The sequence below is a fragment of the Barbus barbus genome (genome assembly GCF_936440315.1).
Source record: "Barbus barbus genome assembly, chromosome: 28".
NCBI classification, from domain to species: domain Eukaryota; kingdom Metazoa; phylum Chordata; class Actinopteri; order Cypriniformes; family Cyprinidae; genus Barbus; species Barbus barbus.
The window spans coordinates 16,167,312-16,193,214 of record NC_136756.1 but is presented as its reverse complement, the minus strand read 5'-3'; the positions used below and the strand labels follow the sequence as shown (position 1 = coordinate 16,193,214).

The 25,903-nt window shown below is 34.5% G+C and overlaps 3 protein-coding genes across 6 annotated transcripts; all 3 read left to right on the top strand.

Moving 5' to 3' along the window:
- Positions 1-211: 211 nt before the first annotated feature.
- LOC306848753 (transcription factor 15-like) lies at positions 212-2,444 on the top strand. The gene is made up of 2 exons (XM_079383495.1): positions 212-912; positions 1,569-2,444. Exons 1-2 carry the CDS (start codon positions 427-429, stop codon positions 1,632-1,634), a joined length of 552 nt encoding a protein of 183 aa, XP_079239621.1. The 5' UTR covers positions 212-426; the 3' UTR covers positions 1,635-2,444.
- Positions 2,445-10,135: 7,691 nt separating this feature from the next.
- On the top strand, positions 10,136-20,635 carry LOC306848367 (uncharacterized protein). 4 transcript variants are annotated; one of them, XM_079382874.1, is made up of 9 exons: positions 10,136-10,264; positions 11,717-11,868; positions 12,132-12,321; positions 12,521-12,672; positions 14,128-14,195; positions 14,397-14,513; positions 18,688-18,797; positions 18,986-19,208; positions 19,483-20,635. In XM_079382874.1, the coding sequence occupies exons 1-7, from the start codon at positions 10,243-10,245 to the stop codon at positions 18,734-18,736; spliced, it is 750 nt and encodes a 249-aa protein (XP_079239000.1). In that variant the 5' UTR covers positions 10,136-10,242; the 3' UTR covers positions 18,737-18,797; positions 18,986-19,208; positions 19,483-20,635. The 4 variants fall into 4 exon arrangements, 2 of the variants coding, with proteins under 2 accessions (XP_079239000.1, XP_079238999.1); XR_013782234.1 differs by lacking the exon at positions 12,132-12,321 and having other exon boundaries at positions 10,150-10,264; positions 14,128-14,513; XM_079382873.1 differs by lacking the exons at positions 12,521-12,672; positions 14,128-14,195; positions 14,397-14,513 and having other exon boundaries at positions 10,150-10,264.
- Positions 20,636-21,856: 1,221 nt separating this feature from the next.
- On the top strand, positions 21,857-25,121 carry LOC306848063 (uncharacterized protein). Its single transcript, XM_079382388.1, has 5 exons — positions 21,857-22,232; positions 22,505-22,632; positions 23,510-23,729; positions 23,953-24,131; positions 24,309-25,121. Exons 1-5 carry the CDS (start codon positions 22,181-22,183, stop codon positions 24,348-24,350), a joined length of 621 nt encoding a protein of 206 aa, XP_079238514.1. The 5' UTR covers positions 21,857-22,180; the 3' UTR covers positions 24,351-25,121.
- The last annotated feature ends 782 nt before the right edge of the window (positions 25,122-25,903 follow it).

Below are 25,903 nucleotides of genomic sequence, written 5' to 3'. Positions count from 1 at the left end.
AATGGATAACTTTTTCTGTTTGTTCTTAATGTTTTTCTTTATCCCTTAATGTATTTTAATTTGTTAGCAAAACTATCAAGTATTAAAAATAGGTATTTTGTGCTCAAATATGATTTAGCTAGTCTGTGCGCCTGTAGCTTTGGTTATTTGCATATGAGTGACTGCTCCTCCCTTATCCTATAAGACCGCGCGCGCTGCTCCTGCTTTAGCTGCTCATCCATGGAATGACTCTAAGGACGCGCATCAAGAGGATCTTTTAACATGTGATGAGATTGTTCAACTGCTGAAACACACATCATTGTTTTTGGCGATGCAGTGTTTGCGTGGCTAGTGCTGGACAACAAGGCATCGTTTCATTTTGGATACTTCCCTCTCGGTTTCATCAAGCTATTTTCACTCAGATCGGAGTCTAAAGAATTTGTAGTGATGGCATTTGCCATGCTGCGGCCCATGGCGACTCATCTAGCGTACCCGGATGTTGCCATGATGTCCGAGGATGAGGAGAACCGCAGCGAGAGCGACGGCAGCTCGGAGCAGAGCTACGGCTGCTGTCCCAGTGCGGAGAAGCGGCGGCGGATGTCGCGCAAGTCCACGGTGGGCAGTGTGGTTATAGTAAAGCAACGGAACGTAGCGAACGCGCGGGAACGCGACAGGACGCAGAGCGTCAACACTGCTTTCACGGCGTTACGGACTCTTATTCCCACCGAGCCGGTGGACAGAAAGCTGTCAAAGATTGAGACTCTGCGATTAGCTTCCAGTTACATCTCACATCTGGCCAATGTGCTCCTGATAGGGGACGGAGGAGAGGACGCGCAGCCGTGCGTGAGCGCAGTTTACAGCGCGCAGGGGGACAGCGGAGGAAAGCAACCGCGCACCATATGTACTTTCTGCCTCAGCAGCCAGAGAAAAGGGGTAAGAGAATTCAAATGGATGGACGTGAGAGAATAACGCATTTGGATATAGGCCTAGATACAGAAACAGTAGCCTAATAATAAACACTTATCTTTATAATAAACATTTATGAATGGCACATATGCATTATGTGCAGATTCACGCACCTCAGAAAGTGTGAAGAAAACTTGAAATGTAACTAATAAAGAGAGCAATTTTGAGAAGCACAATGTAGGCTACACATAAACGAAAGGACAACACATTTACGTAACAAAAATAAGAAGTAGTCATGTTATTAGTTGAAATTATGCCTATAATATATTCAGTGAGAGCTTTTTTTAACTTTAACATTTAGTCCCCTCTAATGCGCTACTGATTATGTAATTGGACACATTTATTTTGGTGCCAGATGATAATAAAATGTTTTAAATATCCTATCTATATTTACTCACAATAGTTTAGTCTACTCTTTCCCTGTCAAACATTAAATGTCTTTATCAAGGCCTAAACTGAGTTGTTTCCCAATATTCAGAAGGCCTAAAATCTCCAAGCGTCCAATAAAGAAAAACATCAAATGAAAAGAGAGAATAGGCCCTAATCACAGAGAGATAGCCTAGATTATATTTGTACGACATGAAGTTAATAACCTTTTGTTTTGTCTGTGTGTGTTTCCGCAGATAAAGGACGGGACTGACTGTATCCGTATGCGGGGAATCACTTCGCTGCGCGTGACACGCCGGTAGCAGCGGCAGAAGCGCGTGAGATATAGCCGCAACTCAGGGAGCGCGAGAGGTGAGCGAGACTCCTCGCGACGGAGATATTCGCAAGACTCGCCATTCAAACAAGTGTTCATTTGGATTTTTTTTTGTAGTTTTTCTTTGTGTGTTTTGTATAGAAATATGAACATTTAAAATGCAGTGCATAACATATTTTTCGTTTTCTTTTTTGTTAAAGAGAATTTATACATTTTATAAACAAATTGTGAAAACACCATGGTGAAATAAAATATATTTTTTCAAATTTCAAATGTCCTCTGTCACGCGTGGATGGCACATGAAAAAAAATATCAATTTTTTTTGGATGTTTTGTGTTGAAAGTACTCTGCAATATTTCTGCAATAAATCTGTTAACTAAAATGTTTCATATTTATAAAATAGAAAATGAATGATGATGTTGAGTTTTCCTTAAACATCCTCAGAAGCAGGCCTAAGCATTAATTATTTTGTTTTGGTACAATAATCAGTACTTTGTGGGATGTTGCTATAAACTTTATATATATATTGCAACTTTTTAAATTTTATATTTACTTTAAACTGATTTTCAACTTGTTTTTGAAATCACTCAATTGTATTTATAGAGCATGAGTTTTGTTGGCTGATGCTTTTCTGGGTTCGTATCCCTTTCCTTGAGGGTTAAAAATCCAAACATGCCAGGAAAATACAATCAAGAGCTGGAAGAACAGTTCAGGGCTCAGGGGATTTAGGCTTCAAATCAATCATTTATTTGAAAATAAACATGAATTCAAATTCAAATAAAACTAATTGATTATCCCTACACATAACTCCTTGATTTTTCTATGTGGTCCTTTCATCATTTTTAAGTCGGTTTGTAATTTCTTTGAAGGACTGAACCTAAATGCTTTCCCTTGATTTTTTAAAATTCTTTTATACATATCTCTCTCATTCTGTTTGCATGTGTTTTTGAGATCTGGGATGTATTAGTCACGGTAAATACTACCCTTCGGTCAGCATGGGGACCTGCTGCAGCTGTGCATCTGTGAGCTGCATAAATCACCAGCAGGGTCAACTTGGAAGGTGGGGTGGGGTAATATAGAGCAAGAGAAAGTGTAAGAGGGGGTTTGATAAAGAGAAAGCAAGGTCGAAGGTCCGGGTGAAGATTAAGCATCCAACCTCTCGGATGCTTGGACGAAGGTCATAGGTTACTGTACATACAAGCTGAGTGGGTGTTTTAAAATTGCAGTCAAAAATGGATCTGTAAAACTGTCAGTATCCCAATATATTCTGTGAACTTTATGTAGTTAATAAAAAAAACCCTGGGTGAACTGATGAGTAAGAAAAACCTTAACACAGGAGACAGCAAATACGTTGTGTCTGATCTCTCCTCTTTGGTTTTAAAGCAGTTGTTCCATCCCACATGCAGCGATCAGACTGGAGACACAGACATTCATTCCACCAGAGTTGCATGTTGTTCTCATATGAAACAGGCCACAACAACCGGTCTCTTCAACAACCGAGAATGGATTTAGAATCTGCTTAAAAAATTATGGCTGCTATAGGAGTCAATCCTGGATTTATCTGAGAAATCATGATGGTTGAATGAATGATTGAGATTTAATGTATATAGCTATGTATTATAAAATATTACAATACATAAAAAGTTATCTGAATATGTAATATTATAATATTTATTATTTAGTCTAATCAAAGCTCCATATTTATCTCAGAATAATGTTAATTAATTTCTTAATGATTGGGATTTGATATATTGAGATTTAATATATTTAAAAATCTATGTTATATACATTATAATATATATTATAAAATATTCAAAAACCTGTTGACATGAAATATATTTTTGGGTCAATTATGTAACGAAGGTAGATTTTTAGCACAATGAACATAAACCAGATTTAAGAGCTTTTTTTCTTTTTTACTAAGGCTTCACTATAAGTTTTCATGTCAGAATGTACAATTTCTCCCATTTTTTGGGGTCCAAGTTGTCGCATGTGTTCAAAATGTGTTTATTTATTTATTTAGCCTTTCATTCATTAATTCTGTTTTACTGGTTAGGTTTGACTGAAAAGCCTGAAAAAGACAGTATTGGGGCATGTTGTCACATGTCTGTTTAATGAAATGTAGCCTACTATTTTTCCTGAGCAATACTAGGGGATACAACTTGAATAACTTTTATAGCCTAGACTTTGAGGTTTGTGCCTATAAAAAAATATTAACTGGAATTAAACATGTGACATTTAACCCCATACTACTAAATTATGAACATCTAAAGTAATTTGTAATCAATCTATATTAAAGATTTATATTAAATTAGAGACACATTTTCATGAGTGCACTCAGACTTTTGAACCTCACTGTATGTTTTATGATAATGAATTGTTCAGCAGTGTGCAGTGATGGTACTTCAGTGTTTTGGCAGCTGGTAGAGTCTGAATTCCCATCATACAATGCTGATCTGCAGTGTCTAAAGTATGACTGATGTCTTCCAGCCGTATGAACTGCAGTCTACTCTTACTCTCACTGCTGTGATTTCATCATTTCACAGCAGATTCTATAGGATTAACTATGATATTTGGAGCTTCATAAATTGGGTTTGATATGGTCTCTTTGGGGTTTTCACTTGGCTTATTAGAAGCATTTCATAACAAAACCCAACAACCTCTTTCCTCTCAGACCTCAAACCTTGACACTCGTTTACTAATGACTAAGTGGTTGCCTAGTGAAACATGTCCCAGAAGGAAACTCCCTCCTCTGAGTTTGGCAGAGTCTACAGCCAGTATATGGATCCAGACACACACACACACACACACACACACACACACACACACACACACACACACACACACACACACTTTTGACTGACTTAGAGCAGACAGGTCAGTAAATGGTTGAGGAAGACCTGAGGAAGGCTCCCTGGTGCTTGTGTGTTCGTGGAAACTCCATTACCATTTATGAATAGACAAGAACTGTCTTGTTCCGGTTTGTGCATTTCTGGCTCATATGTCCGATGTGAGATGGCTCCCCGAGGTTTTCGTTCTGCAGGAAGTTGTCACGGGCACACAGGGAAGCAAAACATGCATGTCCGGCCCCACCATGACTGTCTCACCGTGCCTCTCTCTCTCTCTCTCACACACACACACACACACACACACACACACACACACACACACACACACACACACACACACACACACCTCACTGCTCACTGCTGTTCAGCTCCACCAGCCCAGGAGAACTCTGACCTCCATGGTAATTATATTAATATTGAAATAAAAACATTGTTTCAAACAAATTCTACTTTAGGACCCTTCTAACTGCAACAAGGGTAAAAGAAAGTTTCTTTAGAAAAAACATTACATATACTATGAGAGAATTTCACACAGTGTAAAGTTAGCTAAATTTATGAAATATACTTTTAACCTTATTATTTGCACAACAAAGATATTTGAAATGATAAAAGAGAGAAACATGTTAAAAATCTAGCTTTGTAGAACCTGCACCATGTAGAAAGTACAAAGACGCTGAATAAATTTTATTAGACAAGATTTTATTAGGTAAGAATTTGTTTTTTATCATAAATTTGGATAATATTTTATCTTATCAATAAAAAGGTCAAAATATGTGATTTAAAAAAATGTTTTAGCCTTATTTTTTATTTTTCATTGTTATATGGTTTTCTAAAAAATGGGTATAGAATTTTCACTCTGAAATTGCCAGTAAATTTCACAAAAAATTACAAAGAAATGACAAGTAACAAGTAGCAAGTCTCTTGACATATTTAGAATTTTTTTTAAAAACAAATCAAAATTATTTAAAAAAAATATTTTAAAATTTGTCTCAATTAATTTTTTATATAAGCTGCATTTTAGAATAATTTAATAGATAAAGACAAAAACAAATTCCCATCATATAACTGACCAATATATATATATATATATATATATATATACATATAGGCAATTCGGTTGACATTCATTCTATGCTAATAGAATATAATGAATTAAACTTGTTTAAATTTAAGTAAACAAACATTTAAAAACCTCAAGCTTTGAGAAGGAAGGAGGAAGCATCATTAATACACATGGTTGCTGCCTCACATTCTCAGTCTCTCACTCACACACACTTATTGTTTTTGTTCCGTATTCAGGAGTCTGGAAGCGGAATTCCCTGAGTTGGGAATTGCTGGACAATGTAAACGCTCCACAGCTATCAGCGCGGAATGCCGTCGAGCAGAAGATATGACCCTCCCAGACATTAACCGTACTCAGGGTGAGGGGTCAGTTTCGGTATCGTGCTAGCGATGCTTCCGAAAGAAAACAATCAAACAATAAGACACCCACACCGCAGGAGGGGTGCAGAGGGAGACAGGCCATCATAATTATCATCATCACAATCATCAAGCATCATCAAAGTATTTTTAATAAGGACCATAACAAAACTGGGTCAGTGGAAGCAGCTCTCAGCCAAAACACAGCACAGCACACACACACACATGTATCAATGCCAGAATAATGTCTTTAAACTTTATGTATTTAAGACTTTCAACATGCAAATCTAATATCAGCAAAATCTATTAATGCAAAATTATAGTCATGCAATCCAAAATCAATCAAAAGTAAAATCCAAAATAATTTTGTATTCCAAAATCTTCCTGATTCACATAATACCTATATAATAAAGGAATTTATTGTTGTCATTAGAACTGAAATATACACAGTATTATCATTATGTTTATTACGTCACTGGTGTGTGTGTGTGTGTCTCAGTGTGTTGCATTTTTGTACTGTGTTTTCGCATGGGAAAATCTCCCAGCTGTGGAGGCTTTGAGAGTCTGCTGTGTATTGATGGGACATTTGGGGCGTTCCTCTCTCTCTGTGTGTGTGTGTGTGTAGAGATAACGATCATCTAGAGGAAATCCTCAATCAGATGCCAGAAAGAGCACTCTGAACAAGCTCACTGACAGAAACATGGGCCTTCACATACACACATACACACACACACAGCTGTGGCTGCTAATAACCTCAGGGACCTGCTGCCGACTTCACAAAACACACCCCCACACAGATACATATGCACATTGATAACCGGATAGTTAAAATGAATAATATAAGCTAATATCTCCATGACTACCAAAACATTTCTAAGGAACCTGCAAGCAAATATAGTAAACATTAGTAGTACTAATGTATTTTAGTTTTTTGCAGTTCATTCTTTACTTAATTCTTGTTTAATTCATTCAGTCTCTGTCTTCCCATATTTACATGTATACTCTCAGAAAAAAATGGTAGCCTATTGTCCCTGTGGCGATACCCTTTCAAAAGTTACTAATATGTATAATTAAGGTACTAATATGTACTTTTAAAATACTAATGTGTATTATATTATGGTACTATAAGGTACCATTTAGGGGTAAATTTGAGCTTTTGCACCTTAGTTGAACATCTCATTAATAAATTCAGTAAATAGTCAAAAACAGGATCTTGTAAAACAGTAATTTACTTTCTGTTTTCAAATTTGTACTGTAACATCAGTGCAAACAAGATAATTTTCTGTCACAACAAACTACTGCCAGTGCAGCGGTGTTGCTGAACTATAGGCCTATAGTCTTGTACTATAGGTTATTATACTCACAGAATAAGCTAATCATGATGGACTCATAAATGCAATCATAATTTGTCTCCTACATTATATATGGTAATATTTTACATTACAGTAATGAAACTAGGCCTATATATTTTGTTGTAAGTGATTGAAGGCACAAGGTGTTTCCATGCTGATGTGGTGAGGTTTTGTATGAATTGCAAATATTTTATGTAAAAAGAAATATTTTAAGCACTACAAAACAAGTAACCAAAGTGTTAACAAAAACAATATCAGAAATCGCAGAATAATACAAAAAATATAAAAAAATCGAATTTCTTCATGCAGGCATCATCATTACACTATTGTTTAATAGGTTGAATGAAAGACTGATATTCTTCTTTTTTATGTATGTAATAAAACGTAATATTGCAACAACCTGGAAATTATGACGGTAGCTAGCTTTGTCGTCCAGTAGCCAAATCATATCGGACTGATCTGCTTTGACATTGTGCGCATGATCCGAAAGACAGAGGTTCCTATTTAGTATTATATTTTAAGTCACATGAAATTTTTCAAAATAAGGTAAGTTTAAAGGCTTAAACCTTAAAGTTTAAAACCCTTAAACCTGACCGTCAGCGGGGCGTAAACAGATCGTAGGGAAACGTACAATTGAGAGTGTGTTGCATATACTCTGACAGACAACTGAAGACTTGCTAGAATATACAAAACTCTCTGTCTCTCGATCATAACTGCATATATGTGTCTGTCGCTATTCTGTATTGAGATACACTATGCAGTTGTCATGTAAGAGTAGAGCTGCTGTAAACATTGTTGTGAAAATACGGTAGCCTAGTAGTCAGTAGCACACTGTAATTTTGCACAAAATTTAACAAGCAGATGCTATTTAACCAAATATCAGATGACTTTAACATTGGGTTAGAGAGGACCAACTACAAATTAGAATGTGTAATAATCTTTGTATAGATTACAGTATGCATAGTTTTCTGCATGAAGCAGAGGCTCTCCTCCTTTCTCACTTCCCCCTGCCGTCCTCTCATTTATTGTGTCCGTCCTGAAGTAGCCCAGGCATTGTTTAATCCAGATGGCGTAATCACAACCCTCTCTCTGTGTCTTCCTCTTCCTATTCATACAGCCTCCTATTAATATCCTGATCCCTCACTATCCTGTCAGCAAGTAAGTCTAGAGCAAACACTGAGACAAATAAGGAGAGGGAGAGAAGGAGGGAAGAAAAAGAAAAAAGTGGGGGAACCCCAACATGAAGAACAACAGGATGGAGGAGAGCATGTCATACGGTCAATTACGGGCAGGAGGATCTCTGCATCCAGAGAGAGGAGAGGGTTGAGTTCCGGGCTGAGGAAAAGCAAGTCCACCGTCAACCACTTCCACAGACGCCTTATTTACTGCCATGGAAGAGCAGCTTTACAGCTCTGTGATTTAGCCATTTGTGACTGCAAATGGGACTCAAAGGAAAACAAAGACTTCAAAAGAACAAGCCAAAGTGAGTGAGAGAGAGAAACAGGAGAAGATAGTTCTGAAAACCTTTGTGAAATATTTGTAACTTCCACAACAGGAGCAGGTGGCTTCTTCATGTCAGTCTGTATGAGCAAAAATTAAATTACATTCCAAATGTGTTTAAGTAGCCTAATAATGTCAACCGATCACAAATAGCACCAGTTCAGCATAATGATGACTAACATTCTCTTGTGGTAAACCACAGGTGCAGACTCCGCAAAACAGTACACCAATGACTAACACAAATGAGCGTTTTTTTCCAGTCACCTATATTAAACTGTGAAAATATTTTTGTGTGCAGCATTTTCTAACTTGGCAGTATTTCCATTATATTTAAAAGAAATTAGATTTGTCAAACAGGCCAAATCTGCCTATATATTATGATCAATTCGATTTTACTAGTATGAACAAATTTTTGGGAATCTTATCAATGCATTTTCCCTGTGTTTAATAGTCTTTTTTTTTTTTTTCGGCCAATTGTTGTAGTAGGTCATTCAGTCAGCGTGAAGAATCCGACCAGGTGAAGCCTTAAATTGCACTCTATTAAATCACATCCAAGATGAACTTTCAGTGGCTGACTGTGGTGACACTATCAGGACAGAGAAGGTATAAGCCTAATGTGTTTACATCATTAATACACATAAATAAAAGTAGATAAGTGTTTTAGTTCTGAAAATTAAGCATTATGCACATTACAGACCGCTAAGCTTTTATGTGAAGTTAAATGAAATATGTGAAGTAAATCAATCTGAGAGAATCCATTTTAAATATAGTAAAAATATGAGTATACCGTGTGTGTGTATATTTATGTTCTTTGTTTATTTGTGTATGTTTTTTCAGTTAATATTGTTATAAATATTACTGTACAATTCAGATCTGAAAGCACATTATTTTAGTAAGGATAATTACAATAATATTGCAATTAACAAACTGATAATTAGCCACAATCTGTTTTTAATCTAAGGTATTATTTATTTGACCATTAACTTATTTTTGTACTACTAATGTCATTGAAATAATAATATATAATAATTTCTCAGATTTAAATTTTATTATAAAAATGTTGCTCTGAAACTCTAGACCATTCATAAATATCTTAATAATCAAATTTATTTTCTTTTTCTTTTTCCTTGATATACAAGTAATGTTTTTGATTCTGTCACATATTTAAAATATCCATCCTATTTTGGTCCAAAGTCAGTGAAGAGTCAATAATTGAGTTTAAAACTGATTTTTTTTTAAATGATCGGTCTATTATCATTTTCTTTTATATTGTGTTTTACACAACTTTCTGATTATCATCATGTTCCACTCAGCAGAGGGCAGAACTGAGACGTGGATGAGAGTTTCATGTTTACTCCAAGCAGGACCTCACAGTTGTTAGACTGATGACACTTTCTGTTTGTAGATTAAGAGTGATAAGATACAGACTGCCCGTAATCACTGATGGCTGTGTTTTACCCACTGTAAAGAACTCAGAATGAGAAATATGAAGATTTCAGGTAAGTAAATATCTGAATACAATGACTTTAAATATAATGACTTTATTTTATAACAATTGACTTCGCTTAATGGTCAAACTTTTCTCTTTCAAACCTAACTACTTTAAAAATACTTTAAAATAAATAATTCTGATATTATAATTTAATTTAAGCATTAGTTTCACAGAAATTATGTGAAACTTCATTTAAGATGGAAAGTGGCTAGATATAGTGAAATATTGAAAATGATGGCTGACATAGAAACACACAAGTGATTTTTTTCACTTCAGTTTTCTTCAGTTTTTGCAACTTCTCTGTTCTGTTAAATAGAGAATTGAGTGTGATGATAGGGACGTGAAATTTGACAGAATCGTGCAATCATAAGCGAATGAGTATGGCAAATGGGTTGGCAAACAGTGGGTTGGCAAACAGTTTTCTTTATTTTAGTTATTAAACAAACAATCAAGCAACAAGTCACTTGACCCTTGTCTTAAATTTAGTCACATATTTTACAATATCAAAACACATATCAAAACTATCAGTATTTTGTACAAGCTTTCAGGTCTGTGAATGATATTTCATGGTAATTTGAAGGTTTTAACTTCAAATATATACCGGTAACTATACTTAAAATAAAAATCCATCTTTTTATGAATATTATTAAATCACTAGAACATGTATAGAATTGTGAAATCAATATTTTCTTTTCTTATTGACTCATGCACTGTACCTTAAAATATAGGTCATTTGTTATATTCATACCTCATTTGACTAAAAATGTTGTTAGGTTAGTGGTATTAAATATAATCTATATATCATATGGTTGTTTTTGATGTTTAACACCTGTATGAGTTTCTTTCTTCTGTTGAACACTTGAATAATGTTGGTAACAACTTAAGTTGCTAGTAGCCATCGACTTCCACAGAGTGTAAAAACATACTGTGAAAGTCAATGAACATTCTTCAGAATATTTTCTTTTTAGTTTAACAGAGGAAAGAAGAGGGGGAATGATAACAAATTTCCACTTTTGGGTGAACTATACATTTAATATTATAGGTCATTTGTACTACAATCGATAACACATACGTAAGATAGTGAATTATTATTTAAATAAGGGAAAGGGAAGTGGTGTGTGGCTAAGTATGGTGACCCATACTCGGAATTTGTGCTCTGTATTTAACCCATCCAAGTGTACACACAGTAGTAAACATACACCCGGAGCAGTGGGCAGCCAATGCTGCGGCGCCCAGGGGAGCAGTTGGGGGTTCGGTGCCTTGCTCAAGGGTCTCACCTCAGTTGTGGTATTGAGGGTGGAGAGAGTGTTGGTTATTCACTCCCCCCACCTACAATCCCTGCCGGACCCGAGACTCAAACCCACAACCTTCGGGTTACAAGTCCAACTCTCTATCCATTAGGCCATGACATAAATAGGTGCATGCATTAACATTTAGATTGATGTTTTTCTCTTTGCAGAATGGCTGTTGTTTGCAATGGCAGCATTGCACTGTGGGATAACAGAAGGCATAAACTTTACTATGGGTAACTGTAATGATACCATCAGACTTCCCTGTACAGCTACTAACCGAACAAAAACTTACCGTTACGTCATGTGGTATAAAACAGATGTGAGTTACCTTTATATTTTAACTGATTGACCTTATTTGCTTGACATTAATTGTAATGGTTGTGCAGTTTATCAGTTTTTTTCTTTGTATAAAGGATTTTGAAAGTAAAAAAGAAAGGTGCATAATGGTTAGCCAGCAAACAAAGCATTTCCATTGCATCCTCTGCACCTCAGTGGCATACCATTTCTCATTCTGGTCTGTCCAACCAGAAAACACCACACCACAACAAAATCCCCGAACAAAGCCATGTCTTTCTTTTCTAGAATATTCCTATCATCAAGAGGAAAAGCAATGAATATGCATACTATAACTTGACCAGTGTTTCTCTGGGCGATAAAGAGACCCTGGTGTTAAATAATGTGCAACCTTCAGACTCTGGAGAATATAAATGCTACCTGGCTGCAGAGGTTGGAGGTCGAAATGACGAGTCTTTAATAGGATTGAATATCTCAGGTAATTTAAAGCCCTGTCAGTCTAGTTCATTCCCCATAAAATCTGTTTGATATTAAAATTCTGTACGTTGGTGTCATCAAAAACGCACTCTAGCATCATTAAGTGAATGTTTATACCTCTTATTATATTTAGAATTGCATGCATGATCTCATAAAATTAAGTATCCCATTAAACAAATAATGGTTGTCTTATTTTTCAGAATGTTTGGATGTGAGCACAGTTTATCCTATCACTACCACAATCCCGCCTGATTCCTGTCCTGCTGTAGAAGAATTAACTGTTCCCAGGGCTGTGATTGGCCTTTCTCTTATTAGCGTCACCAAAATCATTCTTTGCATTGTAACTGCAGGGGTGAGTATATTAGCATTCCAATCAGGGAATCCAGGGAGCACACAGAATCATTTTAGATTACTGCTAAGTGTTAGTTAAGTGGGTCATTCATTTATTTTTATTTAGAAAGAAATGATAACTTTTATTTAGAGAGGATGCATTAAATTGATCAAAAGTGACAGTACAGGCATTTATACTTTTACAAAAAGATTTCTATTCAAATAAATGCTGTTCTTTCTATTCATCAAAGAATCTTTCCACAAAGATATTAAGCAGAACAATTGTTTTCATGATTTCTAAAGGATCATGTGACACTGAAGACTGGAGTAATGACTGCTGAAATGTAGCTTTCCCATCACAGGAATTAATTACATTTTAAAATATAGCTAATAAAACAGAAAACTTAAAGTCATTTTAAATTGTAATAATATTCCACAGTATACAGTTTTACTGTAAACTTTTTCATAGTGTGTATTTTTCATAAAATAAATGCAACCTGGGAGAGCATAATTTTCATAAAAACAATAAACACTTACTGACCACAATCTTTTAAAGCCTATTTATAATAAAATCAAATTATAAAGACACACCTGTGAGAAATAAAGTCACATTGTGAGATATAAAGATAAAAATGGAATTATGAGAAAATAGTCACATTTTTATTTAATCCAGTACAAATAGTTCATTCATGTGTCATATAGATGGCCTCAAAACATAATCTGTGTTTCATTTTGAAGGCTGCATCCTCCAGAGGTTGCATTTGTCAGCCATATACATCAGGATGACTCATTTTATAAAAGTAACAATAATAAAATTGTCTGTGTAAATTACTGAAATTTCTTTCTTTGCAATGTAATAGTTACTTTCCCGACATGACAGCCTCAATGCAACTAAAAAGGTGACCTGAGGCTGTTGCGCTTTAAAATGAAACACAGCTCACATCTGTTTTGAGTCCTTCTACACCCAAAAGACAAAATTATCATGTTTTAGGCATTTCATGGTTACGCCACAACTGTTCAAAGTGTTTCTGACCTGATTCTTAATTAAACTGCAGTGGTCCTATGCTGACTGCATATTTAAACTCATGTCTCACAGACCAACAGTAAACATATTAGTACTGATTTTGCACTGAACTTCTCCAGAAACTGTTGCATAACAGGAAACAGAGACGTGAGGCCCATAAGCTTCCCCCACACATATACCCCATCAACAAAGTCTTTGCACGGTGTACGTATGACAGGAAATACATGCTTTTTTTCCATAGAACCCTGTGATGGGCTTGTAGTAAACGCGCAATGTTGCAGCTGTGTATGCACTTTAGCTTTTACATTTTTTACCACACGATGGTTTTGCTGTAAAAACTAAAAATACTTTAGATTGAAATGACAAACCACAGGCTTGATGCTAAGAAGAGTATTTTTGTGTGTGTGTTTCAATGTTTTTGAAACCTGGCTCATATCAATTTTCCTTTCACAGGTTTGTGATCGAGTCATATTTAGAACAGGAAGAAGAAAACAGGAAGTACGGGGAAGCAAGACTGGAAGGTCAAGCTGAAAAAACTGAGACTCATAAAAAGCTGATGGGGTCATTTTAGTTTTTACGCACCCATTAGCCTAGTTAAAACAGTCCAAGCCTGTAAACATTTACAAGATCGTTCACACCATTAGGTTGTGTTGGTAGGATTCGTTTTATTTCTGTGTGGTTTTGCTATTCTTAATTACTTTTTATGGATTGTTTATTCCTAGGAGAAGAAGGACGGGCTATAATGGGGGCTGTTTTATAGCTGTTGAGGGAGAAGAGAATCATGGAGGGTTGCAAATCACTAGGCCTGTGCTCTGCCGCAGCTGCACACTGTTATTTTGGTAACACTTTATTTTAAGGTATCTTAACTAGTTGCTTATTAGCATGCATATTACTAGAATATTAGCCATTTATTAGTAGTAATTAAGCACATATTAATGCCTTATTCTACACTGTAAAAAAATATTCCGTAAAAAAATGGAAAAAGTACTGGCAGCTCATTACCCGGACTTTGTACCGTAATTAAAAAACAAACATTTTCTGTTAATTGACAGTTTGCCCACAATAAAAAAAACAGGACTTTTTCTGTGTTTTAATGGTGCATCTAAAAACAACACTTTTTTGGTGTTTTAATGGTATACCTACAATAAAAAAACAGGACATTTACTATTATTTAATAGGGTATCCATTATTAAATAGGGTATTGCACACATACAGTATAAAAACTGCAAATATTAACTAAATCCATATAATAACATATATACTGGCATCTCATTACCCAGACTTTGTCCTGTAATTAAAAAAAACTAAACATTTCTAAAACAAAATTGTTCAATATTATACCAACAGCAAACAATTATATTTATTTGTAGTTAACTGTGCACCTACAGCGACCTTTTAAAAAACAAACAAAATACTCTGTGAGAAAAACAGTGTTTTTTATTAACATGACCTTATTCTACATCCCTAATCCTACCCAATACCTAAACTTAACAACTACCTTACTAACTATTACTAACTAGCTGCAAATTAGCAATTTATTGAGGAAAAAGTCGTAGTTAACAGTGAATAAGTGTTCCCTATTCTAATACTGTTATTTTATAATTGTATATCTTCTGTAAATATCTTTAAGGTCTGTAGCAAATGTATGTACTTTATGGATCTTAAGGTTTATTACCAGGGCTGCCAGTCGATGAAAATGTTTAATCAAATTCATTACATTATGTGGTGATTAATTAATTATTTTTATAAATTTGACTGTGAAATTTCACTCAAAGGATAATTTATAGCTATTGTCTTAAATAAGAAAAGTATCAAGTAGACATTACAAAAAGTAGCTTTAGAAATAAATATTTTATTTGATAAAAAAAAAAAAGAAAAAGGCTACAACAGGCTACAACAGGCTAACATAAACTATAAAAAAAGATGATCTGAGAAAGAAGTAATTTTTGTTCATTCAAATTTCTGCTGCATGTGGCTTTATAGGTAATATCTTTGTTGCCAAAACTGAGCAAAAACAGACAATATGTGATCTTGGACCAAACAAACAGTCATAAGTCACACAGGTATTTTTGTAGCAATAGCCAGCAATAGGCTACACTGCATGGGTCAAAATGATCGATTTTTCTTTTATGCCAAAAATCATTAAGGATATTAAGTAAAGATCATGTCCCATGAAGATATTTTGTACATTTCCTACCGTAAATATATCAAAACTTAATTTTTTATAATATGCTTAATTTTTACAACTTTAAAGGCAATTTTATCATTATTTAGATTTTTTTTTTTTTGCACTCTCAGATTCCAGATTTTCAAATAGTTGTATCTTGTCCAACTATTGTCCTATCCTAACAAAAATGAGAAAGCTTATTTATTCAGCTTTTAGATTATATATAAATCTCAGTTTCAAAAAATTTACCCTTATGACTTGTTTTGTGGTCCAGGATCACATATTGTGTTTAAAATTTAATGCAATATTAACTTCTTATTTACTGAACTGTTGTATAAAATTACATTTGCACTCGTGCTATGCGGTACATGAAAGGATTAAGCAAAGTATGTAATATATATATCACACACACACACACACACACACACACACACACACACACACAAAATAACAGCACAAATATTTTGTCTGTCCCTAATACTGGGCTGCTTATACTTTATTTCCCCACTTATGTCAAAATCAAACCTATGCCCTTGTGCCCTTGCTTCACATAACACAAAAAGAAACTTGTCTTTGGCTTATTCTTCACTATAATACTATTACTGCAGCTGTTTATTATAATTATATTTAACAAGTCTTATTATTATACCTACACCGATTATACTCATTTATAATTCATATTCATATTTTTAGGTGTTTTTCTCCTTTCTCTGATGTGTTCTAACAACACCAGAATTCTGGAACCCAGAATATTTTCATACTTGAATAAAAACAACGAGAGCCATGAGAGCATCCGTACTGTAGTTGGTACTGTGCTCTACCCTTTGGTTTAGCAATGTAAAAAGGCATGGAAATCAAGTAATGGATGATGAAACGAACAGTACAATGTAATTTTGAAAGCACTTATGTTTTTCTTTTTAAAAAGTCTATTACAATAATTAAATTTGACAATATTTTTGTTGAGTTTATAATGTAATAAATGTCTCATAATGTAATAATTGTTATTATATCATAAGCTCAAGATTTTATTACATTTTGAGAAAATGAATATTTTACATTATGAACATTTTATTACAATAACAATGTAATACTAATTACATTATGTGCAGTTTTTACTTTATGTGCAGTTATAACATGAGTTGCTACATTATTTCTTATACAACATAAACATGAGGCATTTTTGCCCCAACATATTGAATTTTAGGGGCATATAGCTGCATTTAGGACTACATTTTGCAGCTTCCCTGCATCATGTTTGTCAACTCAGCAGTCAACTGCATGGTTGAAATGAAGTATAGGTCTGGGGCGGGGTAGGTATGTTATTTTTCCATAACTAATGAATTAAATGAACATGTTAAACTGACATCCCTATATAGACAAATAATTTAAGATTTATTTATATAGATCATATGTCCATACTCTCACGCACAATCGCATAGCCTAAATATTCAACAGAGAAATATCAGCTTTAGAATTAAGTTGTCCATTTATGGTATTATGAGGATCATCAGTAGTAGTTACTGTTAAATTGCAGACAAAATCAATCCAAGCTCTAATCTAATTCTGATACTTTAACTTGATTTTTAAATTTTTTTATATTTAATTTTTTTGTCAAGCCTGTTTGTATGCGCCAGTTTTAATGTTTCACAGTTATGCAACTGAGTACGCTTGTGGAGAATTCAAACTGTATGCTGGAAATGAAAATGAAAGAAAGGGGTAGCTGTACCTGAGCCCCAGAGAGTGCTGCGGGCCATACTCGGACCGGGTAATACATGCCAATGCCGAGTCTGAGTCGCAGCCGAGCTCGGGCTGATTACTACATGCTATCTGGGAAACACAACCATAGCCCATTATATATCACTAGTCCATGTTTGAGTAATAAAATGTTTCTGCCGTGTGTGTGTGTGTGTGTGTGTGTATAATGTTTGACCTTGTGGGGACATACTTTTTGGTCCCCATGAGGAAATAAGTATTATAGGCTATAAATCATAAAGAATATTTTTTTTTGGAAAATGTAAACATGCAGAAAGTTTTGCATGAGGGGTAGGTTTAGGGTTGTTAGGGTAAGGGAATAGAAAACACAGTTTGTACAGCAGCCTGTAAAACAACAAAATATGTTTTTATTTAAATGTGTTCTGCATAAGTTTCTGTAGGCTATGGGTAAATTTAGGTGTAGGTGATATCATTAACCTGATAGAAAATCAAAGGCAATGTCCTCAGTAAGATAGCTAACAAAGTGTGTGTATGTGTGTGTGTGTGTGTGTGTGTGTGTGTGTGTGTTTTAAATAACGCAGCATAAGTGCTGCACTGTTGAACTGTTTGTTTTTTTACTGTTATAATAAAACAAATTCTCGTAACACCAAAGAGATGTTCATTTACAACATGTACTGCACACTCTTTTGTAGATTAAATTGTGTAAATAAAATAAGAGCATGAAAATGAAAAGTGAAAGTGTTGTAGTTGTGTTATTACGGATAGTCGTGAGATCCCATCTCGGAGTTTCCGGTTCTTCTGTTCGGAAGCGAAAGGAGAACGCGCAAGAAACAAACCATTTGATCATGCTGTACATTTTCGTTATAATTTGTAAGTATAAAATTAATTTGTGCACATGCACAACTTAACGTATTGCATAATTGCAAAAGTTTCAAGAAAGAAATGAAGAAAGAAAGAAAAAAACATGTATAGGCTACTAAAGTGAAACTAACCGTTTGTGTACATTACCAAAACTTCCGCGTTCGAGTATCCAAAATAGAAAAGCTGCAGTAGGCTAATAATCTCGTTTAAAGGCACTGACATTGATTGCAACCTTTAATAAATACATTAAATGTTGTTATCGTTTCTTTCAGTTCATCTGATTCACCTGTCAGTATCGATAAAGGAGCATCACTGGATTAAAATACCATGTCCAGCTAGCACTGAACAAGGTGTAAAATACAGGAGAATCACCTGGTACAAGGTTGGTCTATATGTTCAGTATTTCAAATGAACAGCCAGCTGTTCAATCTGCAACCCCTGCTGGTTGCCTTTAGTGATCATCTGTCAACCATCACATTCTCCCAGTCAAAATCAAGAGCTATAAATCCAATACAATTTATTGGCTTGGATATTGGGGAGGAGAATTTAAAAAATCTAACTTTTTTACAGGTTGAAGAGGGTTCTGATGCGCTGACTGGACTTGTTTTGAAGGATTTGCTAACAAACATTACAACCCTGTATAAGTTTGCAAATTATTCCTATGAAGTGGGGGAAGACAACGCTCTTCTGGTCCCTAGTTCTGCTAAAGTAGACTGTGGCATTTACAGATGCACCTTATGGCCTCCACTGGGTCATTACATTCAGGAAGGAAATACTGATTATTATTCAGCAGGTGAGAACTTATGTTAAGATGCAAAGTGTAATGCTGTCCCCCCCTTCACAGATGTGCTTTGCCTTACGAAGTTGTTGAAGACTTGTAGATTTAAGAGAAGTAGGCTACAAAGGAGAATTACCGTAAAAATAATTTCCTTTATTTATAAACTGCAAACATTCATGTTGATGTTTATTTCATTTCATCCATTTGTGTTTGGTTTTCAATTTCCCTCAAATGGTATAATGTGATGTGAACTAAAAACTAAAATTTGTGTTTTTGTTTTTGTGCTTAGACTGCATAAAGCCTCAATTACAAGCGGTAAGCTGCAAGAAGCATGATCTGTCTGACAAACATCGTTTTAAATACATCATAATCCCATGTGTGCTGATGGCTTGTGCTGCTGTCATCATGTTTCTGAACATCAAAATGATTAAGATAACAAAAGAAAAATATAATATCAAGAAAAAACTTGTGCAAACTGATGAAAGCATATAAGTAACTGTTATTTTTATACTGTATATATGTAGGCATATTCATTTTGCATTACCATTTGACATCAGCAGTTTCTGGCTAATGATGTTAAATAAAGAACACTGTAAAAAAATAATACAAATGCAAGTATGACATGTAAATGCACACTTTATTTTAAGGTCCAATTGTCACTATTAGCAAACTGTTAACTAAGACTCAAACTCTTAATTTGCTGCATATTAATAGTTAGTAGTCGTTAAATTAGTAGTATTGGGTTAGGGATGTAGAATATGGTCATGTAGAAAATGTGCTTTATTAGTATTAATAAACAGCCAATATGATAATAATAGGCAGGCTAACAAGTAATAGTGAGAATTGTTCCCTAGTGTTAGCAAATACATTAATAAAGTATTTACATTTGTCTGATTTTTATTATTGTTGTTAACAATTATTATTATCTCTTTTGTTAACAAATTCTCAGTAAACACTGGAAGTGTCATGATGATTGCAAACATGCTTTATTTTAACTGCACTGAAAAAAATGATAGGCCTACAAAAATTTTTTAAGGTAAGAGGTTGCAAACAATTTATTTTAGCTATACATTTAATTTAAAAAAGTTGATAATTAGTCAATTAAATTAGTTTATTTAAATGTTGCTAAAATTAATTGATTGCAACTACTTACCTAAAACAAATGTAGGAAATTCAGTGAATTTTTTTCAGTGTGAGCTGAATTATTCAACTTACAATAAGCCTACATAATTACCAAAATATTGGAGTGGGTGAGTTGTTCACTTTCTTAGTGTCTGAATTTGCTCATGTCGTTTAATCTTTGCTGATAGTGCACTCAGCTGTCATGCACTATATACAGGGTGTGCTTGAAGTCCTTGAAAATGCTTGAATTTACGTAGTGTTTTGAAGATTTGAAAAGTGCTTGGATTTTGGATAAAGTGCTTGAAACCGCTTGAAACTTCAATTGCAGTGGTTTTATCATTTACTTTATTAGCCTGAATAGTTCACTTTTTGGATAAAATGCCTTTTTATTGATGTGCGCTCTCTGATGGAATAGAGAGGGAGATAAAAACATGCCAGGAGGTTGCTGCTTCAGGCAGCATTGTCTTGAAAATGACAAATTATGGTTAACATAATGTAAAGACTTCTGTAAAGTCTGCTTTTTCCAAGGTAGAGTCTGCATTTTGAAGCCGTGTAATAGGTAAACAATAATGCCCCTGCTCAGTGAAACAAAATCTTTTAAGACTGTCGTGATTAACATTTCAAAGTAAAAATGCAGCACGGGTGTTTTAGATTAAAGCATCTCTGAAGTGAACCGACGGCCTTCAGAATAGTTTCAGTGGCATTTTCATTTTATCTACTAACGTATAATGCCTGATAAAGTACATTTATGAGAGCAGCGCTGCTGCTGTTTTTGTTCAGAACAAAAAGCTAATGTGCCTTAAAAGAATCAAAAAAATTAAGACAGTAAGGTCTGTGCTTTAATTTAAAATAATTCTTTATACTTTTGACTCATCCATTTTCTTTCTTTTTTAAAAAAATAGGGGCTGAAATGGAAGATTTGTCACTACATAAAACTCTAGGCTATTTGTGAAAATCTGTATTTGAACTACAAATCAATTTTTTTGCAGTCATTTTATGGTTTGATATGTTACCAGACATTTCCCTACCCCACTCACATGCAGTATAGGCTATATTTTATTTGTGCAGGTCTTAAAAAGCCTTACATTTTATTTGAAAAAATCCTGCAGATACCCTGTAAATGCTTTTTTAAATTTAATAATTTATATATTGTATGTTGACTATTATGAAAGGTTAAATGCAATCCAGACAGGTGGTTTTTAATAGCACCATGACATCTTATTTAAAGTGAAGATCTCAAGTATGTGTGTAAACGTAATTGACCACAGTTTAAAGTGCTGGAAAAGCTTGAAAATGCACCTTGAAACTTTTTAAAAAGTGTTTGAATTTGGAAAAGGTGTAAGAACCCCTTAAAGGGTTTAGTGAATGAGTGAACTTCGGCTTTTGCAGTTGGTCCATTTTATTTCCACTAGGCTAGTTTAACCAGGTGAGTATTATTGCATTGACTGGGTAATTAGCCAATCAGTGAGGATGAGGGCATAATAGACATAATTGCAATGAAAGGCCAATCATAGGTAGAGTTTTCGCTTGAATATCTCTCTCTCTTTACAAACTGGAGTCTACAGTGTCACTTAGAAAGATAAGTGAACCATAGAGCTCATCATTCTGTAAATCTGAAATCACCAAAATTCACTTTACAAAGAACAGCTTCAGAACTATAAATAATATGCTTCTGTGTTCACTTATGAGGGGGAAATATTCTTTTTTTTTTTTGTCCCAGTGATCTTTATGTGTTGCAATTGATCACAATCCTGATCCTGAACGTGTGTTAAAGAGCACTGTTCAACCCACATATTTTTTTCTGAGGAGTTTCCTCACAAAGTTTGACTCACAAGAACTGTGGAAAGCAGTCGACTTGGGAGGAAATGAGCATCACGCATTTCACCAGTGCGATCATGATTCGCTTGATTGTGTTGGGTGAGTCAGATTTCTCTGTCTTTATTTTACCTGATATTTTTACTCACTATTTATTTAGGCCTAATTAACTGCAATAGTACTATAACACAGACAGTTCACGCAAACTCCAGCATGTAGGCTAATGACAGATATTACATTATTTGTAGATATCTACCCAGTAACCAAACAAGCTAAGCGTACGTCAGAGGCTTTGTGCTGTTTATTATAAAAAAAAAATTCCCGCAGCAGTGTTTTTTTTAATTATTTTTTTTACCTGTGATTTCTGTTTTTAGCGTTGACCCTTAATATAGTTGGCAGCGATGAACTCACCTTTGTCACTGCAAGTTGCAGAGATGACATAACTTTGCGCTGTACTTTCCATAAAAACTGTCAGAACTACACCTCTGTAACGTGGTACAAGGTGAGCCATGTCCATGTCCAATCTCATGACCACTGCTAGAATATTCTGTTTGTCATGTTTACGTCAAGATAAACATTTGGTGTGGATATGTTCAGGTGTTTGATTAGTTTATGCTTTACTCAGGAAATTAACACAGCATACGTTTTACGTTTAAAACACGAGAAAAAGGGGAAAAAAACACGCGTTTTGCAAAAGACGAGACGCAAAAGACGAGACGCGCGCGTCAAATACGCGTGTCTGGCGCACGTTTACATAGAAAACAATGGAAAAGTAACGCAGTGGAATCCAAAATGCGTTCTGTGAACGGTCTTTAATGTCTCTGGTTTTAAGCAGGAAACATGCTGACACGCATTCATTTCTTTTACACCCATTCAGAGCCAGTTTTACTTGTAGCCTATTCAGACAGTGACAGTGACAAACATTTCCATATAAAATCATTATTGTGTATTTTCAATTTCTTTGGGCAATAACTTGCATTGCGGTGAAATAAATGAATAACATACCATCAGTATGTTATTTAGTATTAATAAAAAATAAATATATATTTAAAAATATGTGTAGGCCTAACATGCTATAATATAGGCTAATGATAGTAATAATAGTAAAAATAATGATAATAATAATAATAATCTTATATGTGTGTGTGTGTGTGTATATATTGCTGAATGAGTAATTCAATCTCAAATAATATTTTATAATAATGTGATTATTAAAAGAAGCTAATTTTGGTAGTATGGTTATACAGGATCAAATGAAATTTGAAGAAAAGAAAGTTGAGGCGCGATTCATTTTCATAACCTTTTTAGTGCTGCAAAAGCAGAGCTATTCAAACACTTATATAAACTCCCTCTGTTCTTTCCCCCCCCTTTTTTAAAAGATCTACAATAACAGCAGTGACAGATCTACAACAATGAGAATCATCAAATCAGAAAATGCCATCCAGACTAGTAACCACAATGATTCTATGTTACTGGATAAAAATGGATCTTTGGTCTTAAGGAAAGTTGTTCCTGCCAATTCTGGGATCTACGAGTGTTTAATTAAAGGCAAAGCTGGAGGAATGAACTGTCAAAATCGGGTTAGACTTAATATCTCAGGTATTTCATATATTAATAAACAATTGCGGAAATGAATATGTTATACAGAGTATTGCACATTTTGGTTTTGTTTCCAGTGTCTATATATATACATATATTGCTGTCAGTTTCAAATGCAGACAAACATTATGGCTTTGCATTGCTCTTCTAGTCATTTATGTACATGATTCACTTGTTAAAGATCATTTCTGGTTAGATAATGTAGTGCCATTTGTCTCCCTAGACTGTGTGTCGTCAGCTTCACCCATCATCTTTGATTTCTCCACCAAGTTTATTAATGAATCAGAGGCAAACATTAGCGTCCCATTGCCTCGTGTGAATGATGATTCAGTGCTCTTTGTCCTTTGGAGTTGTGTAGGAATGGCTGCGAGTAAACTTGTTCTCAGTGCCGTTTGCATATGGGTAAGTATTTCTAAATGTAGCTAAACACAACAAGGAAGTAACAAGTTTACATACCAAAGCTCTTAAAGAGAACACTGAGGAATAATTGTAAAAATGGACTCTGGAAGTCTAATCCTAGCTGCTATTGTGAAAACCAATTTCTAAGCTATAAAGGTAATTACATGCTTCTGTTCTCAGGTTGTCAAGGAGTTCAGTAAACTTAAAAGAAGACAGACTTAAGACCAACCTCTGTTTACCTGACATATGGTTTAGTAATTTATTATCATCATTTTAATAATTCATCTGTGAATTTACCTGTGAATATTACACTTAATGCAACAGTTATGATGAAACCGTTGATACTCTGAGAAACCGATCTTTATATCTGTTATATTTATTTCCATAATAAATATCCTTATCAGTGATATTTTAGAATGATTTATTGTATTATATACTATTATAGCGTTTTTAACTCAATAGCTTTTATTTTTATATTTTCAGTTTTCATTTTTATTTTAGTAATTTTGTTATGTGTTTTTTTTTTATTCACTAATATTTTTATTTAAATGTATTGAAAGCTAATTGGAATAGTTTCAGTTGCATTGGTAACACTGCTTCTTACAATATCTACATAAATATGCATTTGTATTAATTTTACTGCTTTGTTGTCCAGTAATAAGGTTAATGACCTAGTTTAAGCTTTTATAAATGTGTTTGTTTCTCTATGTGTGGGTGTTGTGTGTGAAAATTGGTTTGCTCCATGGGTGCAAATGTTCGGAAAAACCTCACATGAGGTCCCCATGAGAAAAACTACCTACACAGATATACTGTGCCATATGTAGTATATGGGTTAAGATTAGAGTTAGTATCCTAATGCAAAAAGGCAGTTTTATGAGACAAGTATCATGAAACCGTACTGATACTCTAATTGAGGAACTGTCTTCATATCTGTTATATTTATTTACAGTTTGCTCAACTAAACTCCAACCCGTTCTCACATGTCATATGTATAAAATTGTAAAAAATAGTTTAAGGGGTTTTTACAGTAATTCCATAGAAAAAACAAAACAAAACAGATTTCGGTTCCCCAAAGAAACTTTCAGTGAACAGTTATTTTTCAGTGAACTGTTTTTTTTTTCTTAGTGTAAAGAACATTTGAAAAATCTAAAGAATTTTTTTCTGCTACAAAGACCGTTTTGTGCAATGGAAAGTTTCCATGGATGCTAAAGGTTCTTCGTGAAATCATAGATACCTTGTTATTTAAGAGTGTATAAAGAATCTCCACACAGCTTTGTAATGGACAGATGGAGATTTGTCATTTACTATCAAACTTTTTCTCATTCTCATCCCCACAAGAAAAACTACATATGGGAACTTAATGCTAAGTTCTGAGTGTGTGAGATGGTTTGGACATAGCATGACCATCTGGGCATTACCTGTCTGCAACAGCAAAGAAATATGTGGTGCAAAAACACCTCTGGTAAAGCTTTATAACTGAATCAGTTTGTCTGGTCCAGCTTGACATCATTTCACACAAGCAGATGCTTTAAGTCAGTGGTTCACAACCTGGGCGTCGCGACCCCCACTAGGGGGCGCTAACGATTTACAAGGGGTCGCCAAGCTCACAGTTTGACCACAAGATGAAATTCCCGACAGTTAGTGCCTACCGTTTAATATTCTGTATTATGATTAAAACCATTTGTTTACCAGGATTATAAAAACTCACCTAAATACTGTCCAACATAAAGCAAAGGTAGTAGCAATCTCACACAGTCGCAGCATGCAGCCTATGT